The sequence below is a fragment of the Pteropus alecto genome, unplaced genomic scaffold (assembly GCF_000325575.1).
Source record: "Pteropus alecto unplaced genomic scaffold, ASM32557v1 scaffold5, whole genome shotgun sequence".
NCBI lineage: Eukaryota > Metazoa > Chordata > Mammalia > Chiroptera > Pteropodidae > Pteropus > Pteropus alecto.
In genome coordinates this window covers 28,718,359-28,729,883 of record NW_006441953.1, presented here as the reverse complement: position 1 = coordinate 28,729,883, position 11,525 = coordinate 28,718,359, and the positions used below count along the sequence as shown (strand labels likewise).

The window sequence follows — 11,525 nt, the reverse complement described above, 5'->3', positions numbered from 1 at the left end:
CGCAGGGCTTCACACGTTTCTGCCCGTTGATAGTCATACACTGGCCCGTGACTTTGACTGACTCACCTAACTGCTCCAAATCCTAGTGACATCATGTGCCCAACGGGTGAGAGAGTGATTTTTATCAGGCACCTACTACGTGCCACCCACTGGGTCGGGCGCTTTTTACCTTCCTAAATCTCGGAGAGTCATACTTTATTGGCCGCTGGGAGGATTCAAGGAGGCGAGGTGTAATTACGGTGAAGAGATCCAGCCCAGTTCTCATCACATCTAAAAATGACTGGACAACTAACTGTAGTAAACTTTAACGGCAGAAGCCCCGGAGAGACGCAATACCAACGCGTGAAGACTCTGGCACTACGAGACGGCTACATGGGGCCCGGGCGTCATGCGGGCTGCAGAGATCGGCCTGCAGATAAAGGGTCACCGTTTCCACATCCGAAGCTTGGGTACAGATGGCCCTTGGGAGTGTAAGTGGCAGGGATTCCAGAACCTGTCCCCTCTGGAGTCTCAGCCCTGGCTGCCCATCAAGTTGACCAGGGAGCCTTAAAAAATAGTGATACCCAGGTCTCCTCTCTCAGAGCAATTAAAGCAGATACTGGGGACCAGTGCTTAAAAAAAAAACCTTTCCTAATTATTTTAACGTAAAGCCTGGACGGAAAACGGTGTATTAACATATACAGCCTTTATTGCCAAGCACATAGGGTTACGGGCACCTGATTGTGTCGGGTACAGCTGGGAGATGTGACTTAAGCGTTTTCCTTTCTTCCCTATGCAGTGACAGATAGTGTCCTAGGTGCTTTGGAAAAATCGCATACCTCCTCACCACATTCTGTCACACGGGGATGGTTATTTTCTTTTTACAGATAAGGAGAGTAGGCCTCGGAACTATTGAAGAGCTGACCGAAATTATCCGGGCAGAAACCGCTCCGCTGGGCCCCATGCCCGGCCTGCAGGCCCCCCACGTCCTAAGATAAGCCCTCGCCTCTCCACACGAAACAAGCCGGTCGCCCTCGGTATGTGATTCTTCCTCTTTCCTGTCTCCTGGCTTCTCGGAGTTTCGATCTGTTCTTAGCATCTGAGGCCGTTTGCTCAGTAGTTTCAGGGGTGACGCGTTTTACCTTTCCAGTTCTGATGGCGTCACCCCGCGGATTTGATGGCCTATCGTTGTTGACGCCTCCTAGTCTCTCTGTCTTTGAAAACAGAACCCCAAACGGGCACATTTGGCGACCCCTAGTCTGGCTCGGGCTCTTAGGAAGCTGCCGGAGGAAAGACACACCTGTCAAATGTCTACCACGTGCCAGGCAATACGCAGATTGCAACGAGGTGGTCCCTCCCTGTGGGGTGAGGAGACCGACTTGTATCCACGGGTATTACACAGCGGCGAAGGCACGTATGGGAAAGGGCTCGAGGTAATAAAGATGCAACAACCGTTGGGTATAAATGTATTCTGAGGTGACTTGGTGGGTTGTCCCCGTCACCCTCCCAGCCCCCCAATCTCCCTAGTCACCTTGGCAGCAGCAACAGCCAGTCTCTCACCTGAGCCCTCTGTGGACTTCGGGGAAGGTGTGTCTCTGCGGGGGGGTCCACCTGCTGCTCTCCGGCTCGGGAGGCAAGGGCTGGTACTTCTTGGGAAGAGTGACAGGTGGCCTGTGGGAAGAGTCACAGCGGGGAACTGAGAAGGTTTGCCGCACAGGTGGCTCCTCAGACCCAGAGTTCCCACAGCCCTGCCCTCAGTGTCCCCAGCTCTGGGCCGGAGACATCAGTTTCTAGCTGTGGAAGCTTTGCAGGGATGGCCGACGCCCTCCAGGCGGCTTCGCATATCAGACAGCCACACCTCTAGGGAGCCGGAGTCTGCATCCCACATCATGCTCTTTGACTTGGTTCTCTTTCCTGATGTAATTTGCTACAGGTTGCCATTTGTTCCTCCGCGTGCTACAACCTGTTTGAGTTGTAGGAGGCCTGGGGACAAACTATGGTAACAGCCTTCGTTTATCTCAGACTGGAGGACCCGAGCTGTTTCAACTCCCCCAGAGAGACAGGAAAAGGTTTGAAAGTCTATGCGTGCCTCACTCACCCACCCATTCGCCTTTCACTCGCTCATTTATAATGTCTGCCAGGCACTGTTGGAAGACGCAGGAGATGCAGAGAGAAAAAGGCACCGTGCTGGGCTCAGGTACGTCCCTCTAGCTGGGCAGTGAGAGAAGCGATGCAATCGCCAGCAACGGGCATGGCGGAAGGACTCACGGGCCTGCGGGGACAACTGGGTGGCTGCCTCATCAGAGCCCGAGAAGTCAAGTCTGTGGCTCTCACCTGCACGCGCGCGCGCGCGTGTGTATGTGTGCGCATGCGCGCATGCTGCGTGCGTATTTGCATAAATGTATGCTTATGTAAGTCTTTTGAGGGTGTTTCCCAGCGCCAGTCCTGTCTGACAGATTTCTGGGCCGACAGAAGGGAGAAAAACAGAAAAGAAGGGAAAAGCGATGCATCGATCCGGAAAGGATGAGTCAGGTCTATGGGAGAGACGACTGTGAATGCACGAATGGCTAAACGGATGGATGAAGGCTTGTTTAATCTCATCCATCGGCCAACTGAGTGTCGATGTCAAATTTTCGTGCTTGTCTTTTTTAAAAAAAATTCTGGCGCTTTTCAAATTCTGACGCTAATTAAGGATATAGCGAAGCAGAATACTATTTAAGTGTCTTACCGAGGAGGTGGTAAAGGGGTCTGAAAAAAGAAAGAGAAGCAGACATTAAATTTATTGTTCTCTGAGCAGAGCTAACGGTTAACGATGTTTTGCTTTACAAACAGAAATGACAAATCCCAACCCAACTCCCAGGATCTATTTTTCCCAAGATCTACTTAAGCCTTCGCATCGTCCGTCCACGTTCCTACGCTTCCAAAACACGGGGAAGGAGCAAACGCGCATCGAGATTCCTCTTACCTTGCTTCCTTTGGGGGGTTTGTCTCCTAAAACGGAAGAGGGAAACAGCAGTGAGATTATGGAACATGTCAACAAGCTATTTTGACATATGTTTACATGGAACTCATTCCCATTTGAATCATCTTGATGATAATGCGAACTGACATTTGTTAATATCTAATTAGGCACCCAGCACCAAGCTAAGTTCTTCAGTCATGTGATCTCATCGAATCCTTACTGTTTCGTTCCGGAAATGAAGAAACCGAGCCACCCGGGTGTAAACCATAGAATGAGATTTCATCATATGGGCGTGACGCCTCCGATCCCCTCTTAACCACAGACTCTTAACTGGAATTAGCGTTTTACAAAACATATGTAGTCACGTCGTTAATTCGAGTTCCAGCCCGACATCTTCACTGAACATTTCCAAGCAAGGGAACATGGAGCATCACAGAATTTTCCAGATAAAACTGCAGACCTTAGACTCTCAATGCTTTATTTCATAGATGACAAAACAGATGACGAACTAGGCAGGACAATCGCTGGAGACCACCCGAGCCTAGAAAAGCCTGAATGAGGCCCAGAAAAGGTTTTCCTGATTTCTACATAGTGTGATATCCATTTCCACAACTCGATCCAAGTCAAAGACAATGACTGAGCTTCTGCTTTGAGCTAAGCATGGTACCAGGCACTGGGCGTAAAAAGACAGATATGATGGGATCCTTCCCCTCCACGGTCACAGTTCTGTTTTCCAGCCACATTCTAGGTTCTGGGACACGGTAGGGAAGGTGAGAGGCACTGGATAGATAAGGAGTGAGAATATTATTACAAGTGTGATGAGAATTTTTAAGGAGAGGAGGGATGGTATCAAAGGAAGATGTGGGAGACTTAAGTTTGGGGCGTCAGAGAAGCCTCCTTGAGAAAGCAAGGCTGGTGTATCTGTAAAAGTGGATGTGGCGTTAAGAAGTGTTGTTTTATAGGGCTGTGGGGGGAGTCAGCGGGACAACGTATGTCTCCTGTTATAGGAGACTTAAACCTCCACTGAGAACTGGCGGGCAATCCCTGGGCTCCCAATCCCTGGTGATGGCTAAGGACCCTGGGGTAACCTCCACTGAGAACTGGCGGGCAATCCCTGGGCTTCCCCTGGGGATGGCTAAGGACACTGGGGAGTTGGGGTCTGTTTCCAGCTCATCACTCTCTGTCACCGAGGGGCTTCCACTTTGATCTACTTCCTGCTGTCCCCAAAGAGCACGGTACAACCCAATCCAACCCGATAATATATTTACTGGTCCGGGTGATTTTAAGGGCTCTTCTAGGTCTAAAATAACTACTACTTCACTGAAAAAAAAATTACCATTCTCCATTTTTTTTTTTTGAAAATGCTTTTTAAACAGCTAGGATGGACTTCTCCGCATGAATTCCAATGCTGATGGCAAACGGGAATCATAGATGTTCTTGGCATTGTCAAATCACAGAATATGACCCAGGATGTACTTCAACAATGGCTGCCGTCTGGCTAATGTTATATCTCTGGCTCTTTTAATGATATTAACAGAAAGCTTAGCCCGCACAATGCTTTCCTAAGGCAGAAAATTCGAAAGCATAAGATTAACTTCCCCGTATTGCACTGGCTTCCTGTGAAGTTCGGAGCTCGCAGGGAATGACCTGGCTTTCTCGGCGAGGACTTTACCTGCGGAGCTAGATGCTGGCTTTCTAAGAGGTATTTTTCCATAGCTACCACTTTATCTCTTGGGGATCAATTCAATTCACTGGGAAAAAAAATTCAATAAAGAGACAGAGTCTGGAAGTCAATAGCCATGTCCCATTGATTGTTTCAGAGATATCTACCTCGTTTGCTTCGGTGACGGTGAGCTTAGAGAGAGACATCCTCTTCCTTATTCTTTGACTTATTATCTAGCACATAGCATGCGCCAGGCATGGATTCATTTTTAATATGTTTATTGATGCCGTTGTTGGGGAATATCAGACCAAAAAAAGGAAGAAACCTGCTATTCTCATGTAACTTACATTTCAGCAGCAGGAGATAGAAAGCAAATAAACAGAAGTATATGATGACAGGTGATGAAAAGCGCTACGGAGGAAGACGAAGCCGGGTGAGGGAGATGGTGGGGGCGTGGACAGTGAGATGGGGGACGCAGCTACTGCTGTTTAGATCCCGGAAGCCCCCGCTGGTTAGGTGTTGAGAACAGAGGCCAGGGGAACTTGAGGGAGCACGCCACGCGACGAGTATTCCTGACCGAAGGGTCAGCGCGTGCAAAGGCCCCGAGGTCAGACGGTGGAGGTGGGGGCCGCGCCCTGATCACACGTGTCTTGTGGGCTGTGGGAGGAGCTTTGCCTGAACCACGGTGCATCTTTTTTTTTTTTTTTTTTGACTCCTACAGCACCTGGTCTCCCATCCAAGTACTAACCAGGCTTGACCCTGCTTAGCTTGCGAGATCAGACGGGATTGGGCGTGTTCGGGGTAGTATGGCCGTAGGCTGTGCATCTTTTTGATACATGGCCCATGTGTCCTGGGTCTTCGTTACAATGTAAAGTTTTCTCTGGCATCGCTTAGCGTTCTTCTCACTTAAAAAAATTGTGTACGATTATTAGCAACGGTAGCAAAAATCCCTGAGGGTTTCAGCTCTCTCAATATGCCAATGAGCAGTGGTTTATGCCATCGCATTTCTCTTAGTCATCACTTAGATAACTGAAGTCTTACAAACCGAGATGCAGAGATAAATGTCAGGCACTCCGCAAGTGAGAAAACTGGATGGAGCAGGTGAAGCAACGTGTCATACGCTCGTATGGCTTTGATGACCATTCAGATCAAGTCCAACCAAAAAATTCTTTTTGGGGTACGGCTTGTTGAATAAAGTACGTTTCGAGTTTGAATCTTGATTCTGCTGTTTACCGTGGGTGCCGTCATAGGTGCTCAACAAAGATTTACGAAAAAACACATGGATTGAGGAAAGACTGAGTTTTCTCATCCGGAAAGGTGAAGAACCGTTACTCATGCTTCATGGGAATTCATGAGCGGAATGGCTTTTATTGCATACCCCCGTGACTAGTATTATTGTGTAAGGGAACTGGCAATTTGCTCTCCTGACGCAGTACCCAAATATTCTGAAACGCTATGAAGTTTCCTGTCTGTCACTCAAGAAGATCCAAGTATTTGTTCTTCCAGGCCTTTCTCCTTTTGAATTTCAATAAGGCAGTTTCACTAGGAGGAGGCTGGCATGCTGCCACCTGGTGGCCATGTGCATCATTAGCACCGTCTGACCAGAGCATCCTAACTTGCTCTTCAGACAAGATACATTTCACTTCAGCTGCCAAATTTATTGCTTCTTGAGGGGGAGTGTCGCGAGGCGCACACAGCGCGGCTGCAGAATCTGTTGGACCCAGTTTGACCATTGCCTCTATAACTTATTAGGGTGAAATCAGGGTCTGTGAAGTTATAGCAAAACCTCCCGGAGAAAAAGAAAGTATGGCGAGACCTGCTTCTGGCGTGTTGGAGCAGCTTGTGCCGGTTGAGGAGAGCTGACCGTTAAACATTTTCAGGGGTTTTGCAGCACAGTTGTTAAACACAGCCATTATTTAAAAATAAATTATATTAACCTACACGTAGGTCATATCAGAAACAAAGGCAGCTCCTGGTCAAAACTCATGACTTCCTAATGATGCCATTACATCTACTATTATTTTTGCTGTCAAAGTTACTGAGCTCTGCTGTGTCTGTGGCGGAAATACGACGAAATAGTATCGCTTCCCAACGCCGTGCTTAACCGTCACGTTGGTAACTTGAACTCTGCCATAGCGGAAGTATTGACACCACAAAAGGGGGCCAAGGTTACACATCGGGACTTGATTTATTGTTTTGCTGCCTATTTAGACGTAGGAAAGGGGTGCAGAAAATGTTAATAAAGCAAATGAAATTTAGAAGTGTTGTGTCTGTACATTGGGCTGTTCCACTGTGAAAAGAGAAAAATTGAGAAAGTGAGATTTCCCGTTGCTCCGCGTCCTCATCAGCGTGTGGTGGTGTCATGTTCTGATCTGGGCCCTTCCGGTAGGTGTGCAGTGGCATCTTATCATTTTAATTCGCATCTTTCCAGTGACGTGTGATGTGGAGCCTCTTTTCCATGTGCTTATTTGCCAACCGTTGACCTCTGGTGAGGTGTCTGTTAAGGTCTTCGACCCATTCAAGTTGTATGTTTTCTTCTTGATGACTTTTAAGAGTTCTTCGTATATTTTGGATAATAGTCCTTTATCAGATGTGTTCTTTGGAAATATTTTCTCCCAGTCTACGGTTTGTCTTCTGATTCTCTTAACATTGTCTTTCATGGAGCAGTTTTTATTTTAATGAAGTCCCGCTAATGAATTCTTTCTTTCATGGTTTGTGTCTTTGGCGTTATAGCTAAAAAGTCATCACCGTATCCAAGGGCATCTAGGATTCCTCTTGTGTTGTCCTCTGGGAGTTTTATAATTTTGATTGTTCATTTAAGACTTTCATTTTGAGTTAATTTTTGTAACAGGCGTAAGGCCTGTGTCTAGATTTATTTATTTTTGCACGTGCCTGTCCAGTTGTTCCAGCGCCATTTGTGGAAAAGACCATTTTTGTTCCTTTGTGATGCTTTTACATCTTTGTCAGGGATCAGCGTGGGTCTATTTCCGATCTCTCTACTCTGCTCCATTGCTTTGTTTGTCTGCTCTTTCACCGTCTTGATTACGAAAGCTTTACAGTGAGCCTTGACGTTGAGCAGCCGGAAGCAACTCGGTCCTCCAACTTTGTCCTCATGTATCTTTTTCCAGAGATCCTGTCATTAAATATTTGCCGCTGTTTGTGTTACGGGTTTGGTGTGACTGCTAAAGAGCTGACTGACGGAATACAAATCGTTCGGCCTCTCTGAGCTTGGATGACCTCATCTGTGATTTAAACAGTTGAAAAGCTAGATACGTAAGACACAAGAATTTGTTTCTTGATAGAAGGGACAAGGACACAATAGAGCCGCCACAGATGGGATCCTTGAAGCCATTCAAGTTGTGTTCTGATCTCACCTCTGTCACTGAATGAGTAACTCTGGGCAAGTTATTTAAATGTTCTGGACTTTGATTTCCATGTAAAATGCTGAGGACAATGTGTAGTTTCTTGGATGGTTGAAATTAAATAGTACTTGTTTTTCACTTGGCTACCATTCAATTTGTGCTAAGTGTATGCCATACACTTTATCTATGAAATGCGATCATGAAAAATCAACACTTTCAGAAACAGACCATCAGCGTAATGTTCTGTAATTAGAGAAATAGACTCAGGGCAAAATTGTATAAAACTTGGTCTCAGTGACAGTATTTATTATGCCTAAGAGTACTGATGTATGAATGGGAGCCATTAGGGCTTTGTGTCCTGATGATCAATTATGGAAGAGTCATAAGAAGTAACTCACAACTCAAGTAGCTAATGTATATTTGACAAAGCCTATTTGAGGAAAACTCTCCAAGTCTGTTGAACTTGCAGAAATTAATTCTGCAAACAAATCGTTGAAACCACAGCCTTCGGGTTGACGGGGAAAGGATTCACTTAGGCAAAGTCAAAGGTGTGGGAGGGACTTGCTTGCTTTGACAGCTCCTCAGATAGTCAGAAAGTACAACTTTTTAGGCTCCTGTACTTGAACATGTACTTCAACAGCTTCCCGCTGAGATCAGTGAGGGACGAGGGATGGAAACATCTTTCCAACACTGGTGTGGGAGACGTCTTTCCCATGGACCTAGCGTCTCCGGGAACGCTGGCGAAGTACAGGACGGTGGCTCAGGCGGCCGGGTGAGCGGGTTTGTACGTACGAACCACATTCACAGATTTGCAAAATGCTGGAGACCCTCAGAGCCCATCGTGTCCCTCTGCGTGTCTACGGGGGGCTACTAAGGGCCGGTGAGGGTATATGATTTGCCTAAATTTAAAAGCGGAGCAAAGATGGGCCAGAAGCAACTCAGGCTACTTGACTTGCCCTTCCAAGGCCCCCACCTCACGGGGCTGTGTGACCGGGGGCCACAGTCTTGTCTCTAGGTGGTCCGATGACACCCAACAATGCTTATTTATTACTCCATTAAAACCGAGCCAAATTTTAGAGTTACTTGAATAAATATTTACTATGCGTTCACCGTGTGCCCAGCACGGTGCTGTGCGTTTGTCATAGGGGAAAGCAATGTCTGATAAACTGCGGTTTTGTGATTGAGGAGTCAGCTTATTTTAATATTTATCTAGAACAGAGTTATTTTGTATGGCGAACACCAAACTTTTTTTTCAACCAAACTGGCGTTTCTGTATATACATGTTCAGTCACTTGTGCCTAATTCTTTCTTTTCCTTGGATAGTTCATTGTACTTCGTGAGCGTGAGATGGTTTCAGCCTCTGGTAGAACAGAGTTATTTTGTATGGCGAACACCAAACTAGATAGAGCGTGAGATGGTTTCAGCCTCTGAAGAGCATAGGGAGACACCCCGATGCTGAGGGAAGGGCAGGTGGACAACAAAAGAAGGAAGAATTCTGGGAGTCATTAGTTCAATGTCCCTTTGTCGAGAGTCCACAATGAGTCGATAACTGCTATAGATTTCGTGCTGGTTATCGCCTTTAAAACAGATAAATACCTTACGGTATAGGTGCTGCGGCCTCCGTCTGACAGATATAGAGACCTCAACTCAGAGAGGGAAGATGCTTGATGCTGATTCTGAAACTGGGAGGTGGTACAGCTGGGATTTGAACCTGAGGCTCCTTGTTCCCCAGTCCAACATTCACACGACCGCATTTTAGCTGCATCTGAGCATCAAAAATGCCGCACTTCCCCGCAGGTCACAACCGTCCCATACCTCAGTCCAATGTCCCTTGTTCTGGAAAGCCTTCCTGCACTTTTTTTTTTTTAATTTCCCACACACTTAGGAGAGAACTGACGAGGCCGTGGGCTCCTCGCGGTCTCAGGTGCGATGTGGCTCAGTGCCCTGGCGCAAAGCAATTTTAAGCTTTAAAAATTTTAACGTGAACTTCTACCCTGGCTGTCATCGTATGGGGTGACATGTTTTGAATTTTTCTACTTGTGGCTAATTTATATGTCTCTATCAGAAAACATATTTGCTACATCAAGCAGTTATCAGATGCCTTTCCCTTTATCTGAGGTGGCGTGCCAAAACACTGCCCCGCAGTCTCATTAATGAGTGATTTTACAAAGTTTATGTCATCTTCGAACTGAATATGGATGGTATAAGGCCTCTGTCGCTTTTGAGCCACGGGTTGTGTTGAAAATAAATTTAAATCTAAAATGGTAGAGAATACTCTTAATTTATTTCTGACTGTCTCCGCGGCCTAAGGCTGGTTATTTTTGATAAGGGTATAATCTGTAAGAGGCCAAATTCCATCATTTTTGTGATGTTTTGTGTTGCTGCGTTCTGCCACCAGGGGACAGTGTCACTCACCAGGTCACATCTTGGGTGCTGAACCTTTCACAGTGTGGGTGAGTGGGATCTCGGTTAGGGAGCAGGAGAGAGAGTTTGCACAATAAATGTGAGAAACTAGCACATACAGCCAGAACTCTGGAGTCCCTGCCGTAGTTGACAAACCCTGGGTTGTGGTCTTGGCTCTGACTCCTGGCTTGGGGACCTTGAACAAGCCTCTTCTCTCGCTGAGCCTTACATGACATGAGGAGTCGAACCAGAATCACTTCAATGTCATTTCTCATTCTAATTCCTTTGGCATCTAAGTCTGTCAAAAAAGCCAGCTAATAGAAAGGTCTTTTGACAGCATTACGTGGAATTCTATTTCGCTTTTTTTTCAACCAAACTGGCGTTTCTGTATATACATGTTCAGTCACTTGTGCCTAATTCTTTCTTTTCCTTGGATAGTTCATTGTACTTCGTTATAAATTGATTCTTGTGTATGGCACGCTTGTCACTTCAAAGGAAACTGGTTGAGAGTTTGCACTCGGCTTACGTCTAAGGCAAAGAGAAATTTATTTCAGCCTCCTTCATTTTCAGCTTTTGAATGTTTCAGCTTTCCTATCTGCAAAGAAGACAATTTCTTCTGAATCTGTGGTTACTGCTAATGGTTCATCAGAAACAACTTATATTATTTATATTCTTTGCCCCTAAGGAAAACTTTTATCCATTTTTAAGAATGAAAATAAAGCTGAGCTTCAGGGAAGGTAAGTTCTTGAAATCTGACTGTTCCCGGATAATGTCAGAATATGATTGCGAGAAAAATGGCATGAAACGTACATTAACATAAATCCGTTAACTGCTCAATTTGATGAGAAATATCACCGTGAAATTCTGCCATTACCGATCCATCCAATATGTTTTTCTATGACATTTTATGGGAATGAATAAATTATCTGAGAATGTGTTTGCATCAAAAACACAGAAGTGTGTAATAAACACATAAATCATTTAAGCATTTTTTTAGCAAGGTACCTGATCCTAAACACGGGCATTCATATTAATTTTTCTTCTTTTGACTTCCTTCTCCATATTGTACCTTAGAGCTCTGGGCGGTAATACAGAACCATCAATTATAGAATTGTAGGAGGATGTAAAGAAAATGATTCTTATTGAAGTTTTCCAT

The 11,525-nt window shown here is 45.7% G+C and overlaps 1 protein-coding gene across 1 annotated transcript in view; it reads right to left on the bottom strand.

The window, feature by feature from the left end:
• CLNK (cytokine dependent hematopoietic cell linker) overlaps positions 1 to 11,525 on the bottom strand; it is a 96,469-nt gene that overhangs the window by 29,864 nt on the left and 55,080 nt on the right. The window contains exons 9-11 of the mRNA XM_015594845.1: positions 2,945 to 2,970; positions 2,708 to 2,727; positions 1,540 to 1,650 (exon numbers count right to left, since the gene is read on the bottom strand). Of these exons, the coding sequence (XP_015450331.1) occupies positions 1,540 to 1,650; positions 2,708 to 2,727; positions 2,945 to 2,970 (157 nt within the window). The remainder of the gene's footprint in view (positions 1 to 1,539; positions 1,651 to 2,707; positions 2,728 to 2,944; positions 2,971 to 11,525) is intronic.